A 17,133-nucleotide genomic window follows, 5' to 3' on the forward strand; every position below is an offset into this window, starting at 1 on the left:
TGAAATGACGCCACAGACACAGAGATATCTGAAGGGCTAAGGGGTCCTGAGGGGGCTCCACAGGGTGACCAAAATCTTTGCCTTTGAGTTCAGCTCCAAGAGCTGGGATGTCTGGGGACAGGGCAGGGGGCCCTGAGTCTGCCCTTGCTGCTGCACTTCTGCCATAAACCTTCTCCCTTATCCCTCCTCTTCCCAGGAGGGCAGTGGGGCACAGTCTGCCCCCGCTGAGCCCATCCCTTCAGACGTGGACACCCCTCGGGGGGCAAGCTCAGACCCGGAGCTGAAGGAAGGAGGGACACAGCCTGCACACAGGCCCAGCAAAAGCACCAGCAAGAGGACTCCAGGAACGCAGCCTGGCTCCCTGGGGAAGCAAGCAGGGGTGCAGAAAGCACCAGTGACCCCTGAGAAGCAGCCAGCTGCTCCCTCGGATCAGACACGGACTTCTGATGCCAGTGCTGCTACCCCGGGGACACAGCCGGGGTCTCCTGACACCACGACCACCGCCCCAGGCACGCACCCAGGGTCCCCTGGCACCAAGACCGGCACCCCAGGCATACACCCAGGGTCCCCTGACATCCAGAGCACCACCCCAGGGATGCAGCCAGCACCTGCAGGCACCCAAGAAGCCGGAGGAGCAGGGGTTCAGCCAAGCCGCCCCTCCCCGGAGCCCAGCCTTCCGAGTGCTGAGAACGTCCCTGCTGAAGCCACCCCCGGCGCCCTGGGGACACAGATGGGTGCTACAAGCCTCAAGGCAGGAGGCAAGGCTTTGTCCAGCACACAGCTTGCCCAGCCAGGCCACCCAGGGGTGGGGACCCTCTCCCCGCCAGCCCAGGGGGTGGAGAACGTCCTTGGCGCCGGTCACAAGGCCGTGCCCCCTGCCCAAGAGCCCGCGGTGCCCGGGGCGGGCGCGGGCTCCGTCTGCGCCCCCGAGCGCTACGCGGAGACGGTGGAGGCTCTGCGGCAGATCGGGCAGCTCACACACCTCTACACCGCCCTGAAGGAGCAGGTGGACCACCTGCAGGACACCAAGCTGGAAGCCACCGAGGCTGAGAAGCTGCACCTGCTCTTCCCAGAGGGAGGTGAGAGCCCTGGGGGAGCCTGCTGGGGGCTCGTCGCACCCGCAGCCTGGCCCCAAGGGTGAGGCTCCCTTCACTGACCCTGTGTCCTCTTGGATCATGTCCCTCTAGGCCAAGAGAGCGTCACCAGCATCCTGGCTGGCCTCCAGGGACAGGTGGCCTCCCTGCAGGGCCTGGTCAGTGACCTGCAGGATGAGAAGGTGAGTGGTGGCAGTCCCTGAGGGGGCTGTGAGGATGCCAGAGGGGGTTGGACAGGGAGGGAGCAGCTGGAAAGCCTCTGTGCTGGGGTGACACAGGGACCATGCCCTGACTGCCAGCACCACCATTTGCAGATCAGGCAGCTGGAGGATGCCCTTGGAAAGATGGAGGCAGCTGGAGCAGATGCCAGTGACCAGCTCACCCTGAAACTGGAGTAAAAGGATGGGAGAGGGTTTCCAACCCTGTGGGGCTGCAAGGGATCATGGCAGGGTGGGAGAACCCCAGTTTGGGGAGCAAGGGACATCCCACGAGTGGCCCCTCAGAGGCTAAGCCTGCCTTTGTCCCTGTCTCACTGGCCAGGTCTACACTGGAGGAGATAAAGCGGGAGCTGAAGGAGCTGAGAGAGCATCAGGAGATGACCAAAGCCATGCTGGAGCAGTTGGTGACCAAGACATCTGAGCAGCTGCAGGAGCAGGTGAGGTCTGGAGGGAAGACTTCCACCACCCCGCAGCCCGGTGGAGGGTCCTGGTGGAGGTCTCAGCTGTCTCTCCCATCCGGATGGGGCCATCGAGCTCCCACAGCACCCAGGTCTGTTGGCCACATCCATCCCATCTCAGAGCTGATTCCTCTGCCCTCTCCTGCAGCTGGACAAGCTGAGGGAGATGGTGGAGGGCATGGGGCAGGAGCAGGCAGCATGCCCCATGTGCAGCACAGACATCAGCGTGCAGGTGGCACAGCTCCTCCAGCGCTATGAGAAGCTCCAGGAGCTGGTGGACTCCTTCACGTTGCAGCAGCCAGTGGGCAAGATGATGAAACAGATGCCAGGGAGGAGTCAGGTAGGGAGATGCTGCCATGGGGGGCTTGGGAGTGGGTTAGTGGACTGCTCCACCTGGGTGTTCCTTGCTGTAAGATGGGGGAGCTCCTCACTGCCCCCCCGTTGGCTTGTACAAGTCAGCAGCACGCAAGGAGGCTAAATGCAAACGTCCTGCTGGCACCTGTGGCCACCAGCTGAGCAACCTGGCTCTGTCCCCATGGGGCATCCAGACTCTCCTTGCATGGCACCACCTTGTCATCTTCCTCCTGGAAACAGGATGAGGAGCTGCTGAAGCACATCCAGGCCACCATTGTGCACCTGCAAGGGGACTATGAGAAGCTCAGCTCTATCACAGGGAACCTCCTGGATGACCATCACCAGAAGCAGAAAGATATTGAGGTAGGTGGCTAAACCCCCCACGGGGTCAGAACATCCTCCAGGCAGACCCCAGCCTAGGGACCACAAGGCCTTTGTCCCCTTGGCCACATTCTGGGAGCTCTGTAGATGCTCAAAGTACCTTTCCTGGAGGATTTTGGGGTGGGAGGGGGAGCAGGGGGTGCTGGGCTGGTGAGGAGGCAGCTCCAGCCCCGCCGTGGTGTCATGAGATGCTTTCTCTGTTGGAAGGCTCTGTTCCAGTCCCTGGAGAGGCTGGAGAAGGAAAAGGTGGACAAGGAGGACCTGCTGCTGGGAATCGATGTGGTATGGCCTCAAGGGACCCCAGCACCAGCCAAGGGGGCCCTGGGCAGTGGCAGAACCAGCCTGGGTGGAGGGAGGATTTGCAGCCTGACCACGGGGCCCTCGCCAGGTCCCGTCAGCTGGTGGAGCGAGCAGGGGCAGGTGGCTACTTGTCCCTCTCCTCCTGACAAGAGCTGTCCCTGCCCATCTTGCCTCCATCCCTTCCCCACCCTCCTGCTGCCTCTCCCTGTGGCTAGAAAGCCGACAAGGGCGCCCTGGCCAGCAAGGTCAATCGCAGCCAGTTCGATGCCAGCATGGAGCGGCTGAACCAGGTCATCCAGGAGATGCTCAGCAGGGTGACAGGCCAGGAGCAGGGCTGGCACCAGGTCCAGCAGCAGCTCACTGAGGAGCTGGGCTCCAAGGTGAGGGGTGGCCGGTGCCTGCCACACGACACTGGCACCTTCGGGCGGCAGCAGCCTGAGGCGGCGTCCCTGCCAGGATCGATGCCCAGCCCCTGGCTTTGCCCTGGGGATGCCACGTCCTGAGGGGGGCAGCTGCCTGAGGGGGTGTGCCCACAGCTGGACCGCCTGGAGCTGGGCCCATTCCGGCAGCAGCTGGAGGAGCACTGGAAGAGCAGCCTGGAGAAGATCAGGAAGGGCTCAGGACCAGAGGCAGACGATGCAGCTGGCATTAAGAAGTGAGTGCGGCGGGGACAGCGACGGCTTTAGGGACAGCACTTACCCTCTTCCCTCCAGCTACCCTGGCTGGTGCCCACAGGGTGCCCTGGCATTGGGCCACTTTAGTCATTGCCCTGTGGGGGTGCTGGGAAAGCAGCTGTGCTTTCTCCTCCCACCAGGAGCAGGTTCAGTGGCACAAGGAGGGGACAACCGCAGGACAGAGCCCTCCTGACCCAAACCTGGGGTGTGGAGCAAGGGCTAGGGACACTGGCTCCTCCCCCAGGGAAGGGTGCCACACGGAGCTGGGGTGTGACCTGCCCTCCTGGCAAGGCACAGGGGGGTAATGAGTGCTGACACAGCAATAAAGCAGTGCCAGGGCTGGCTCAGCTGGCAGGCATGGGCACCTGCACCCCCGTGGAGGTGCCAGCAGGGCCAAGGTGAGCGTGTCCCAGTCCTGTGGGCAGCTGCCACAAAGCTTGTCCTCAAAACCACGGGAATACTGCATCCCTCAGGCCTGCCATTTGGTGCCAGGCTGGGAGCAGCCCACCCCAGCAAGAGGTAGAGGGACCCCTCCCCCATTTGGTCCTTGCCGGCACTCCCAGTTCCCATAGAGCTGGGGTGCTGTGGGTGCCCATGGGAGCAATTCCCACAGTGGTGATGGATTTTGGGGGTGATCTCTCCTGTGGATTCTCTGGTACCTAATACAAGGTGGAGGTTGTCCTGGGTGGGAGCCCACAAACGACTGCTCCCCCCCATCATACCCCCTGTGCTCTGCAGGCAGCCAGCAGGCTGCCATCATGCTGGGGTGGGGAGAACAGCCTCAGCCCCTCATGGCTCCCCTGCAACCACCATAACTCACTACAGCCAAGTGCCCAGCAGCTTGCTGCTGCCCACCAGCTGTCTGCATGCTGGCAGTGCCCTGTGCCCCACCCAGAGCTCACCCAGCCCTTCTTTTTACCTACCTCAGGCAGCTGCTGAACCACTTCCACTGCGTGTCCTGTGACCGGCCCCTCAACATGCTGGTGCCTGGCCCGTGAGTAGCACCCACCGCTGGGTGGCACGGGGGGATGGGTGCTGGCAGTGCCCTGCTGTGCCAGGCACGGACCTTAGGGTGCCTGCCTAGGGGGTCCGACCCTGCCAAGCCCCCTCTGCAGTCCTGGCTGCAAGCCAGGGCACAGGGACCCTCCCTGGCAAGGGGGATGCTGTGGGGTGCCAGCTCGTGGGGTGCCAGCTCCTGGGCCTGCCCCAGGCCAAGGTGGGTTGTTCATCACCTGTCCCCTTGCCCTCCCCAGGCTTGCAGCCACCATCCCCTCCATGCCCTCGCTGCCCTCCCGCCTCACTGGGGACCTCCAGGCCATCCTTCAGCAGGAGCAAGGACAGCAGCACAGCCACAGGTGAGGGACTCAGGGACCCAGGGACCCAGCCCCAGCCACGGCAGGGCAAGGTGGTGGCCCTGCCCCAGCGAGGGTGGGGGCAGAGGGGCCTGGTGAGGGCAGGGGGGCAGAGATGTGTTGTGGAGGGCCACTCGTGCTGGCCCCAGGCCTGTGGGGTGCTCCAGCCCCACCTGTCTAGCCCAGGTCAGTGCCAACATGTGATGAGTTGTGTCTGGTCTCAGCCTGACCCCAGGCTTGGGGGGGTGTTGGATGCCTGCTGTGAAATGAGGCCTTGAAGTGAAGCCCTGCAGCTGGGACAGCTCCTGCCTCCTGCTGCCCTTTGCCTAGGGAGTAGGGACCTGAAGGAGACCTACAAGAAAGCTGGGGAGGGACTGTAGGGAGGGGACAAGGGACAACGGTTTGAAACCAGAGCAGGGGAGCCTGGGACTGGACACCAGGAAGCAGCTCTTTACTGGGAGGGTGGTGGAGCACTGGCACCCGCTGCTCAGAGGCCCCATCCCTGGAGACATTCAAGGTCAGGCTTGCTGGGGCTCTGAGCAACCTGCTCCAGCTGGGGATGTCCCTGCTCACTGCACAGGGCTTGGGCTGGATGACCTCCAGGGAGCCCTTCAAGCCAAACCCTTCTGATGCCCTTCAGTGGCCACGGGGGTGGGGAGAGAGCAGATGCAGCCAGCCTGGCCCGGCATGGGCCCCCTGCAGCTGTGGAGGGGAGCTGGGAGGGACATGCCCCCTGGCCCCCTCCCCTGGGGTGTGAGGGCGCCAGGCACTGAGCATCCCTGTGCCCTGCCCCGCAGGGAGCAGGTGGGTGAGGGCAGGTACCCCACCGTGCCACGGCACTGCGGGGGCCAGCACACCCTCACCCAGCGCCTGCAGCGCTGCCAGCCCCTCCGCAGCCTGCCCCCTGGCACCCCACAGCCGCTCCACGCCACGCTCCACGCCAAGGTAGGGCTGACGGCGGCCGGGGTGAGGCCGGGAAGGGGATGCTGAGCACCCGGAGGTGCTCCGGCCTCAGTTCCCCGGGGCGGGGGGGTGCCGGCCCGGGCCCCGCCTTGCAGCCGGCTCCTTCTCTCCTCCCCAGCGCAACCAGACGGAGCTGCTGGGGCAGGATGGACACATCTACAGGGGCCAGCAGGAGCCGCAGCTGCCGCTGCTCGAGGGCAAGGAGGGTACGGCCAGGGCACCCGGGGGGGGGGCGCGCAGGGCACACAGGGGGTGCCAGGTTCACCCCCACCTGTGCTCCCCATGGCTCTCCCCACTTCGGACCCCTCTGCCCTCTCTCCTGCCAGGCTTCCAGAGGGGCAAGGCCAGGCTGCCCCCGAGGCAGGGGGACACCCAGGACACCGTTCGCCTGCTCTCACGGCCCCAGAGCGCTGGGCCCTTGCTCGGCCGGGCAGGTATGGCCCTGCCAGGGCGCTGGGCTGGGCGAGGGCACCCTGCGGTCACCCCGTGGGTGGGCATGGGCAGGGGTCTGTGCCCGCTGCTGGGCAGGGTGCGATAGGGGTCCGGGGGGGGATTGGGGGGGGTGGATCAGGATGGAGGGGTGGCACTGGCAGATAGGGCAACTGGTCCCTGTGCTGGAGCAAGAGGAAGGTCCTGGCCGGTGTGGGACAGCAGCCTGGCTGCCTCAGGCTGGGGACCAGGAGCCTGGTTCTGGCTGTCTCTGGCTGGGCAGTTGCCTCTACTGCCTGCCCCAGGCTGGACTGGCAGAGCTGCCCACAACCAGGGCCTGCCTGCAGGGGGCTAACGTGTGCCCCTCGCCCCCAGGCACCCCCTCCTCAGCGGAGCAGCGCCCAGCCTCGTCCCACGGACACCTCTCCCAGGCATCAGGACTCTTCCCCCAGGTCTAGCCCCCACAGGATGGATCCAGCACCACAGCAGCCTGGAACTACCCCAGCCCCTGCCACCAAGCAGGCAAGCAAGCAGCTCCAGCCTGTAGCAATAAAGGGCAATAGGCAGACAAGTGCCTGTCTGGCCTGAGTGGGGTGGCCCTGGGTCGGGATCTTCCCCTCATGCGGGGGGGGGGGGGGGGGGGGGGCAGCAGCCCTCAGCCTGCAGCAGCTTGGCACCAGAGGAGCTGAAAACAGCCCCTGCCCTACCCCCCTCCCCTCCAGGGTCTGTGCTGGCCCTGGGCTACCCCTGATACCTCTCTGGCCACCACAAGCCCTACTTGGCACCAATGGCCACTGAGCTTGTGGCCCCACAGCTGATGTGGAGGAGCTGGGTGGTACAGCTTGAGGGTGATGATGCCCAGCTGCTGCTGAAGGTAGTGGGAAATGGGGACCTGGGTGGGAAGGGCAGCAGCAGGACACAGCTGCCACTCTAAGCCCAGTGGTTTGCTGTGGCTGATCCCAAGGGATGAACATCTCCAGGCTGATTTCCTTGTTTTCTAGTGGATTAACTCCCTTTGTCACCCCCTTGTCCCTCTTCCAGTGCTGCCCAGCTCAGAGCAGCTACTTCTTCCCACCTCTGGAGCAGAGCACCCCCAGCCCTTCCCTGTCCCCAGCTTTGGGGACACACTTCCCTTCCTTTCCTCGTGCCACCCTCATGGTTTGGGGCTGCTTTTCCTCTGCCCCCTATCCCCTCACTGTCAGATGCTTGCTCAGATCTGCTCTGCTAGGTGAACCTGCTCTGGCAGGGGGGGTGGAGTAGATGGTCTCCAGAGATCCCTTCCAACCCCTATCATTGATTCTCTGAGGCCCAGCACAAGTTGAGTCAGGAGAGGTGCTGGGCAGGGAAACTGCAGCCCCTGAAAGCAGTGGGGGAGGACCTGGGACTGTCACAGCTGGAAACGTGGCTGTGTGCAGCGGGGGAGCTGGGGCTGTCCCCACTGAAGCCCTGGGGGATGTGGGAGAGCCCCAGCTGCCCCATGAGCAGAACCCATGACACGTGGTGGTGGGGCACAGCTTGAGTGGGAGGCTGAGAAACCCCAGGGGAGCCCGAGGGGAAGCCAGGCATTGGGGGAGCAGCCCCTCAGCAGCACCCCCAGGGTGTGTGCCTGCTCTCCTGGTGAGCCTTCTCCCTAAACTGAGAGGAGGGAGCCCCCAAACCACCCCCTCAGCGGGGTCTGTGTGGCAGTTTTCATCCCCTTTGGCTGCAGCAGGGACTGTGCCTCCGTCGAGGCCAGCAGAAGGCTGCTGGCACAGGGAAGGGCTTGTGGGGGTTGAGCAGTGCCTGGGCTCTGCCTGTCCTGGGGGGGGGGAGGGGATTGAGGGCTGGCAACCCCCCCTCCAGGGAAGGGCTTGTGGGGGTTGAGCAGTGCCTGGGCTCTGCCTGTCCTGGGTGGGGGGGAGGGGATTGAGGGCTGGCAACCCCCCCCCAGCCAGACTGATCCCCAGCTGCAGCTGGGGACGCCCAGGAGGCACCAAGCCCAGCACAGGGCTCCCCTGAGGGCTGGCAGCACTCAACTCTCAGGTGGGACTGGGGGGAAGGGGAAGGAGCACTTAGTCCTGGGGGGCTCCTCACAGGAGTTGGCAATGGGTTGAGGGTGTTGCAAGGTGTTTTGTGGGGGTGCAGGACGGGGTTTTGCCTGCACCCTGGCACATGGGGGCCCCATTAGGATGGCACAACACCACCACCCCCCACCCCCACCCCCAGGGGCTCCCCTCTGCCCCCTCCCACCCCCCTTAGGGGGCTGCAGGCCATGCGGGGTGGGGGGGCTCAGTGCTGCTCCAGGGGCTCCCCTCTGCCCCCTCCCACCCCCCTTAGGGGGCTGCAGGCCATGTGGGGGGGGCTCAGTGCTGCTCCAGGGGCTCCCCTCTGCCCCCTCCCACCCCTTAGGGGGCTGCAGGCCATGCGGGGGGGGGCTCAGTGCTGCTCCAGGGGCTCCCCTCTGCCCCCTCCCACCCCCCTTAGGGGGCTGCAGGCCATGTGGGGGGGGCACTCAGTGCAGCTCCAGGGGAGCCCTGTCCCCACTGGTGACACTGTGGCATGTGGCAGGGGTGGGGGTGGGGGGGATGTCACCCCCATTCTCGAGGCCCTGCCAGGGGGGAGTCCTCCCAGCAAAGAGAAAAGCCAGGGACAGATGGTGTTTAAAAAAGTGATATTTTTTTTTTGTTTGCTTGTTTGTTTGGTTTCTTTTTTGTTTTTTTTTTTTTTTTTTAATTATTACCATTTTTAAATTAATAAAAAACCCTTCAACCTCTTTTTGTTGTGTTTTGTTTTGCTGTGGTTTTTTTTTTTCCTCTCTTTTTTTTTTCCTTGGTTTTTTTTCCCTTTTTTAATTTTTTTTTTTAATTTTTTTTTCTTTTGGTTTTTTCTTTTTTTTTTCTCTTTTCTTTTTTTTTATCTTTTTTTCTTTTTCTCTTTTTTTCTTTTTCTTTTTTTCTTTTTCTCTTTTCTTTTTTTCTTTTTCTTCTTTTTTTTTCTTTTTTTTAAGCAAGTTTAATTTGAAAACTTAAAAAAAAAAAAAACCAAAACCAAACCAAACCACCTCCCAGCTCCCCCCCCCTCTCCCTGGGGAAGGGCCATGAACAGCAGTCACAGGGACAGGAAAAGCAGGGAAGGGGGGGGGGGGGCGGGGGGGGGAACACATATCACTTTGAAAACCTCCCCCTGAGGCCTTGGGGGTGCTGAGGGAGGATGGGGGGCAGACAGCTGGGAGGTTGGAAGGGGGGGGGGGGGGGGTGTAGGGGGGGTGTCTGTGCAAGAAGCCAAGCTGAAGTTTGGAAGCCAGAGGAGAGAGTCACCTTTGCTCTGGGCACTGCACCAAGCGTCCAGGAAATCCAGAGCTGGGGGGTGGCAGGGGGGGGCAATGGCTGTGTGCCCCCAGGGCCACGCTCCAGGGCACTGACAGCCACCTCCATCCATTTGTATTTTGTTACCTACCACCCCCCCCCCCCGAAACCTGCCCTCTCCTGCCCCACTGCAGAGAAGCTGAGCTGGTTGTGGGGGGAGCCACAGAACACTTCCCCCTTCCTTCTCCCCCACCTCACCTCCCCTTCCTCAGAGAAGCTGAGCTGGTTGGGGGGCAGAGCCACAGAACACTTCCCCCTTCCTTCTCCCCCACCTCACCTCCCCTTCCTCAGAGAAGCTGAGCTGGTTGTGGGGGGAGCCACAGAACACTTTCCCCTTCCTTCTCCCCCACCTCACCTCCCCTTCCTCAGAGAAGCTGAGCTGGTTGGGGGGGAGGAGAGCCCTAGAACACTTCCCCCTTCCTTCTCCCCCACCTCCCCTCCCCACCTCCCCCATCTGGAAGCCACCTCTGCACTGCTGGCTCCTTCTCTCTGGCTTTCTATACATTAGATATATTTATATATTATAGATTTAAAACCAAAACCAAACCCAAACCCAAATGAAAAACAAACCCAGAAGGACAACAACAAAAAAAAAACCCCAACCCCCCCAAACCAACAACATGGGATGGGGGAAGCCAAGCCCAGCTGGTGACTCTTGCAGAGGCTCTGGTGGGTGTCAGTGCCCTCCCTGGCAGCGTGGGTGTCCTCTGTGTGTGTGTTGTGTGTGTGTGTGTGTGTCCCCCACCTCCACCCCCCTTAAAAACAACAATAAAACCTAGAAAATGCTTCCAGTGCGTCCCTCAGGGAGCCCCTGCTCCCCACGCCCTGGCCCTCACCCCTCACCCCTCCCCACATTCAATCCCCTCCCCTCCCCCCCCCCCTTGCCAACCCAGTCTTATCTCTGGCCGTCCATGGTGGCCATGGCTTTCTGTGGGGGGGCTGAGGGCGGGGGGGGCCGGGGGCCAGGCGGGCTGCGGGTGGTGGAGGTGGTGATGGAGACCGTGAGCGGTGGGCGAGGAGGGGGGCAGCCAGGAGGGCTGGTGGCTGGGGGGCGAGGAGGCCCAGAAGGGGCTGAAGCTGCCCGGGGGGGAGCAGGCCATGGAGGGGATGGGGCTGTTGCTGCTCTGCAGGCTCTCCGAGGTGCGCAGCTTGGAGAACATGGCCAAGGCGTCCGGGAAGTTGGGCGGCGTGGCCGGCGTGTTGCTGGGGGTGCACATCTGTGGGGGCAGAGCAGAGGCTTGTCAGGGGGGGTCCCAACCCACCCACAGGCTCCCCATCCCACCCACAGGCTCCCCATCCCACCCACAGGCTCCCCACCCGTCACTGCAGACCACAGAACTGAGAGGTTGGAAGGGACCTCAAGGCTCAGCCAGCTCCAACCCCCCTGCCATGGGCAGGGACACCTCACACCGCAGCAGGTTGCTCACAGCCACATCCAGCCTGGCTGCAAACACCTCCAGGCAGGAGGCTTCCACCACCTCCCTGGGCAACCTGTGCCAGGCTCTCACCACCCTCATGGAGTGGCAAAGAGTGAGATCGAGGCAAAGGGTCCTGGGGAGAGCTGGTGGCAGCCTTCCAGCCAAGGAGGCCTCCAGGAAAGCTGGAGTGAGACTTCTTGCAAGGGTGGTAGGAGGAGAGGGAACAATTTCAGCTGCCACAGGGCAGGTTCAGATGGGTGAGAAATTCTTCACTGTGAGGGTGGTGAGGCTGGCAGGGGTGGTGCAGAGAAGCTGTGGATGCCACATCCCTGGAGGTGTTCGAGGCCAGGCTGGATGGGGCCCTGAGCTGGATGGGCTGCTGGGGGGACTGGGTATCTCCAGAGCTGCCTTCCAGCCCTCACCATCCTGTGAGCTGTCCCTGCCCGTGGCAGCAGGGCTGGAACTAGGTCATTGAAGTCCCTTCCAACCCAAACCACTCAATAATTCTGCATCTGCCACCAGGAGCCCCACGGGGGGCTCTGAGCATGGCTCTGGCTGGTGCTGGGGCTCCCAGTCCTGCTGCTCTGGGTGGCTTCTCTAAAGGTGAGGGCAGCTGGGGGAGGGGCTCCAACCTAGTCTGGGAAGGATGTTTTGGACCATCCAGCGTGCTCAGCTCCCAGGCAGGTTTGTGGAGGGGGACCCTGCTGATGCCAGATGCCCTACAGAGGGGAGCAGCAGGGGTGGGGCTGATGCAGTGGGGTCCAGGATGGTGGGGAGGCTGCCGGGATCCCATTCGGCCAGCTCCCTGACCCTCTGCACTCTGTCAGGGCAGGGACAGCCGAAGGCAGCCGTGTGGGGGATGAGAGGCAGCGGCTGGGCCCTGTGTGGTTCCTGGTAAGGCTCCTGCCTTCTGTGTACCCAGCTAAATTTAGCACCTTGCCCTCCCCTCCACGCAGCCGGGGTCGGATCCGGCCCCTTTCACAGCCCGCAGAGGCAAAGCCGGTGGGGGGGACCTGGCCCTGCGCTGGGGTTCAGGGCTGGCAGTGCCTGCTGCCCCAGTGCTGCAGAGCTCTGGCTACACTCTGAGAATGGGGGGGTGCTAAAGCCCCCCAGAGGGCATGTTAGGGGGTGAAGGCTCACCCCAGCAGTGCCACGTGGGGTGGGCACTTGCACCCTTTATCTCCAGCAGGGAGTGGTGCTGTGCCATGGGCTGCTCTGAGCACATGGCTGGGGGGGAAGGGGAGAAGGGATATGGACAGAAATAGCAGCATTTTGCCCCAAGAACCGGGGAGAGGAACAACCTTAGGGGCACTCCTTACCCCCTGGAACCACTCAGTACAACTCCCGTGAGGCTGCAGGGGGTGCATGCGAAGGGAAGGGGTACAGGGCACATGCACAGGTGAGGGGGTGGGCAAGGGGGTGTACAGACACAGAGTGGGGCTCCAGCCCTCTGGGTCAAGTCCAGGCTGAATCCCTGTCACCTTTGTGGAGCCACAGCTCCCAGCAGAGCCTGCTGAGCAGCACATCCCCCTGCTCGTGGGGGCACCGAGCAGCGCCGGGGGGCTGGGGCAGCATCTGCTGCCTTCAGCAGGGGGGGACTGGGGAGATGCCTCTGATGGGGCACAACTGCTGCATCTCCCCCTTCCCAGGGCTCATCCTGGCATTTGCACCAGGCAGCCACAGATATTCCCCAGCACAAGCAAATGCCTGAACCCCACTTACAGGCTCCTCCTCATCCCCATCCTTAGTGACTGCCAGGATGAGAGGAGCTGCAGGGGGGCCCTGCTCCCCTCTGCTACAGCCAAACCCCCACCTGGGGAGAGGTGGTCCCAGTTTGAAGATGGGGCACTCCCCCAACCCAGGGGGTAGTAGCAGCCAGCAGAGCCATGCTGGCAGTGGGATGGATGAGTTCCCAGCAGCATGCAGAGCTGGAGCATCCCAAAACCAGAGTCACAGCCAGGCTGGCACCAAACGGGTCTGTGGCACAGGGTGGGATATTCCCCAGCTTGCTGCAGGTAGACTTTGGGGGAGCTCAGTTCAGGGCTCATGGTAAATCTGCCTTTTCTTTTCAACAGCCTCTAAATTTGGTAGTATCTGCAAAAATGCTTGTTGAAAGAGAGAAGGAAACTTCCAAGTGGCAGTGTTAAACCAAGCAGCACCACAGACCCCCCACACCACACATGTGCCAACCACCAGCCCTTGGGCTGAGCCAGGCCACCATGCTGAAGGAGGGGGCACAGCTCTGAGCTGCTGGGGGGGGTAGGGGGGTGGGGGGGAGGGGTGTCATTTGCCTGGGCCATTTAAAACATTAATTAAAACTAAGGACTGCTGGGGAATTCTCACTTTTCTCCTCCAGCACTTTTTGTTATGGCTGCCAAGAGGCTCAGTCCCACTGTGCCCCTAGGGACAGTGCCCCCTTCCCCACAGCCCACACCCACGAGGGGTGTTTGGGGGTCTCCCCATTGCAGGGATGAAGGTGATGTGCACCCCACACTGTAACAGCACAGCACTCCCTGCCTTGTTCACCACTGCTTGGAGAAGAGACAGAAACCACCATGACCATGAAGCCCCTCATCCTGCACCCCTCCTCTGCCCCCCCCCAGGCTGTGCAGGGGGTTTTAAGCTGCAGAAGTCAGGATGGGGGTAGGTGAGGGAGCAGCAGGAAAAACATGCCAGAAATACGAGGTGAGTGTATTTAGGGAGAGGGTGAAAGGGGTTCTGTCACCAGGTGGAGAGTATGGTGTTGGGAAAACAGCACTGGGAGGGGGAGAGCTGTCTAGCTCTGGACTTGCCCTCTGGATCTGGAGCCTCCCTGCTGGGCTGGCTGGGGGCACTGGGGCCGGAGCCTCCCTGCTGGGCTGGCTGGGGGCACTGGGGCTGGAGCCTCCCTGCTGGGCTGGCTGGGGGCACTGGGGCCGGAGCCTCCCTGCTGGGCTGGCTGGGGGCACTGGGGCCGGAGCCTCCCTGCTGGGCTGGCTGGGGGCACTGGGGCCGGAGCCTCCCTGCTGGCCTGGCTGGGGGCAGGGGGGCTGGAGCCTCCCTGCTGGCCTGGCTGGGGGCAGGGGGGCCGGAGCCTCCCTGCTGGGCTGGCTGGGGGCAGGGGGGCTGCTGTGGCGCTTGGGGTGGGAGGTGGGTCGAGCTCACCCCCAGGGAGCACAGGGACAGGGAGCAGGATGGGTTTCATCAGAGCTGTTTTGCATCCTGTTTCCGGCAGCCGCCCGGCGGGGATCGCTTTTGGTGTGAAAACACAGCCAGGCCCGGATCCGGCCGGCGGCTCCCAGCCCCGGTCCCACCGGGAAAGAAGGTTTTCCATGAGATGGGCCTCTGCAAGGCCCCCGAGGCAGCGAGAGCATGCCAGGGCGGGGAGGAAAACGCCAAGAGCTTTCAGCGGGGGGCGGCCGGCAAAGTGACTTTCTCCGAGCGAGCACCGCTGGCTGCCGGCAGTGCCAGGCTGGCTGGAGATTCCCTGGCACGGGAAAAAGGGGGGGGGGGAGCTCATCCCTGATGGTCTCCTTCCTTCCCCCGTGCATGGCACCTTTCTGCCCCTCAACAGGGGAGGAAAAAACAAACAAACAAACAGACATTGGGGGGGGGAGGGGGGGAGAGGGGAGGAAAGAAGCCAAAACACAACCACCCCCAGCCCCAGAGAGGGGGCAGCTTCCTCCCCTCGGCCAAGGGGATGTGCCCTCGGCCAAGGTCAAACGGTGTTCGGGGATCGAGGGGGGCAGCAGCCGGGCCCCCTCGCGAAGCCCCAGCCTGGGGAGCCCCAAGTTGCAGCGCGATGCTCGCAGAGACAAACTATTTCCTGGCAGACATTTTAGCTCCGTGTTTACATTCGCCGGCTGCGTGCTCCTCCGGGCGCCCAGCAATATGGCTGGCAGGGGAGCTGACAGCTCGGCGGCCGCCGGGGGCTGCGGACCCCCGCCCGGGAGGGCAGGGTGAGGGGGGTCCTGTGCTCGGCGTAGAGGGGTTAGCGGGTAAAGGGGATCGGGGGCGTTTGGTAGCTGCTGAGGTGGGGTTAAAGGTGAGTTTTGGGGATTCGGGGTGTTGGGGAGGGCATGCGAGGGGCGTGGGGGTGTCGGGGAGGGGTGCAGGAGGCACTTACCATCTGGGGGGGGTGGTGGCTGCTGGGAATGTTGGTCTCCTGGAAGAAGGCGCTCAGGGCCGTCTGTGGGGACAAGCCGTCAGCCCCGGCCCACTCGACACAAAAGAGGAAGGCAAAGACGGCGCCCCCAGGCCCATCAAACGGCACCCTCCCCCTCGCCCCCGCTCCCCGTGGGACCACCCGGGAGGGAACGTCCATGGGCGCCCCCCACCCTCATCCCCCTCAGGCCTAAGGCCGAGGGAGCCTGGTGTTGCCCTTCCCCAGACCCACTCGGGATCGTGTCCCGCCCCCACGTAGGGACTCCCCACGGGTGTAATTGTGGTACAGCCCACCCCCCCTTGTTTACACGGGGTTCCCCCCGTGGGCCCCGCTGCCCCCAGCTTGGTGCGGGGAGGGCGCTGGGCCGCAGCTCGGGTTACGGCCCGGTATAAATAGACTGGGGGGAGCGGAGCCGGTTCTCCCCCCTCCCCGAGTGGGTGCTGGAGAGAGGGTGCCCAGCGGCCTGGCCACGCGTGTCGGTGGGCCGCGGCTGGGCCGGTCTTCCCTTCCCTCCCCCCGCATCTTCCGCCCCGTGGATCTGCGGGCAGTGGAGTTGCAGAGTCTCCCGCTTTGAAGTGTCCCCTTTTTTCTGGGTGGGTGGAGTGTCCCGGTTGAGGCTGTCCCGGTTGAGGTGTTGGGGGGGATGTCTCGGTTTGGAGCGGAGGGCCCGGGCCCGTACCTCGAACTGCCAGTGGGCCGCCTGCAGCAGCTGCTTGGCCTGGTCGGCGGCGCAACCGGCCGCCAGCACGAACTGGTTGATCATCACCTGGTGCCGCAGCTCCTCCATGTTCACCGACATGGCGGGGGCGGCCCCGCCGAGCGCTGCCCGGAGCGCGCCCGACACCGACACCGACAGCGGGGGGGGGCGCGCAGGAACCGACACACGGCCAGGGCCCTCCCCCTCGCCCTGATTGGCCAGCGCCGCACCGCCCGCCCCAACGGGCGTTCGCTTCGAATCTTCCAGCTGCCCCGGCGCCTCGCCCCGCCCCGCCGCCTCCCCATTGGCCAGCGCTTGTGTTTTGGCTACAGACGGCGCCTCTATTGGGCACTGAACCCCGGAGAAGGCGGGGCGACTGGGAGACGGAGCGGCGCGGCCGCTGATTGGGTCCGCTGAGAGGGTTTTGGGTGACGTCACGTTCATTGAGGAGGTTCATTGAGGAGGCGAGGGATGGGGCGGGGCCTTGGCAGCTGCGGGCGCCCGGGGCGGGGAGCTGCGAGTCCCTGGGGTGTCCTCAACCCTCACCCCCAGCAGGGACCCTTGCAGCCCCGAGGGAGGGACCCTAGCCTCAGGCCGGGGGCAGGAGAGGGGACCCGGCCTGAACTCAGCCCTGTGCCCCTGCCCGAGCAAGACTTGGGCTGGGGGGGCCCAGGCAAAGCCCCCAGGTATGGGGTATTTTGGGGCAGGGACAGAGCCCGCAGGTTTGGGATGATTTGGGGCAGGGGGTGGGGGTAGGTAGGCAGGACCCCCAGGTTTGGGGTGTTTTGGGCCGTGGTGGGGGCAGGCAGAGCCCCTGGTTTGGGGGTCTTGAGGTGGGGGTTTTGGTAGTGTTTACAATCCTTGTGATTCCAGGCTTCAGCTCCAGCCTGCAAGAGCAAACAAGCTCCCCTAGTACATGTTCCCCAGTACATGTTCCCCTCCTCGGTTTGGGAATCAAGCAGGGCTGGTGTGCAGCACTCGTGGAAGGGCTTAAAGAGGGAAAAGTGACGTTTGAAACTCAAAGGAATAAGACTGGGGACTTGGCAAATGGATGATACAGAAATAGACTGAAGTGAGAAGAGGAGATGTGGATGTGGTGGTGGTGACCAGAGGGAATAAAGCACAGGAATGGGGATCTGAAGCAGCATCTGCACCCAGTTACCTGCAGCAGCCGGTGTGTGAGGACCAGCCTGGGGTTTCTGCAAGGTCCTGGTGGTGCCATGGAGGTGGGGTCTGGCAGGCAGCAGCACATGGTGGTCCCCAGCCCGGTCCAATGGCAAAGTGGTGCCAGTGTGTGGTTTCCCTGG

At 63.4% G+C, this 17,133-nt stretch overlaps 2 protein-coding genes across 2 annotated transcripts; one reads left to right on the forward strand and one right to left on the reverse strand.

Annotated features, from left to right (window-relative positions):
* The first annotated feature begins 1,443 nt into the window (after positions 1–1,443).
* QRICH2 (glutamine rich 2) lies at positions 1,444–6,681 on the forward strand. Its single transcript, XM_054171102.1, has 12 exons — positions 1,444–1,749; positions 1,919–2,110; positions 2,365–2,487; positions 2,713–2,787; positions 3,021–3,185; positions 3,342–3,460; positions 4,408–4,473; positions 4,733–4,834; positions 5,629–5,776; positions 5,913–6,000; positions 6,121–6,228; positions 6,599–6,681. Exons 1-12 carry the CDS (start codon positions 1,537–1,539, stop codon positions 6,679–6,681), a joined length of 1,482 nt encoding a protein of 493 aa, XP_054027077.1. The 5' UTR covers positions 1,444–1,536.
* A 3,781-nt stretch (positions 6,682–10,462) lies between these two features.
* UBALD2 (UBA like domain containing 2) lies at positions 10,463–15,984 on the reverse strand. Its single transcript, XM_009898040.2, is given in 4 exon segments — positions 10,463–10,522; positions 10,524–10,784; positions 15,091–15,153; positions 15,809–15,984. Coding segments are annotated over 4 exon segments (504 nt in total). The 5' UTR covers positions 15,929–15,984.
* Positions 15,985–17,133: the final 1,149 nt, after the last annotated feature.

Source organism: Dryobates pubescens, chromosome 20 (genome assembly GCF_014839835.1).
Source record: "Dryobates pubescens isolate bDryPub1 chromosome 20, bDryPub1.pri, whole genome shotgun sequence".
Lineage (NCBI taxonomy): Eukaryota > Metazoa > Chordata > Aves > Piciformes > Picidae > Dryobates > Dryobates pubescens.

Coding starts and splice junctions, on each gene's coding strand:
- QRICH2 (XM_054171102.1), top strand. CDS start 1,537: ATGGCAGGGTGGGAGAACCCCAGTTTGGGGAGCAAGGGACATCCCACG. Junction 1,750..1,918: donor CTGAGCAGCTGCAGGAGCAG/GTGAGGTCTGGA, acceptor CCTCTCCTGCAG/CTGGACAAGCTGAGGGAGAT. Junction 2,488..2,712: donor AGAAGCAGAAAGATATTGAG/GTAGGTGGCTAA, acceptor CTCTGTTGGAAG/GCTCTGTTCCAGTCCCTGGA.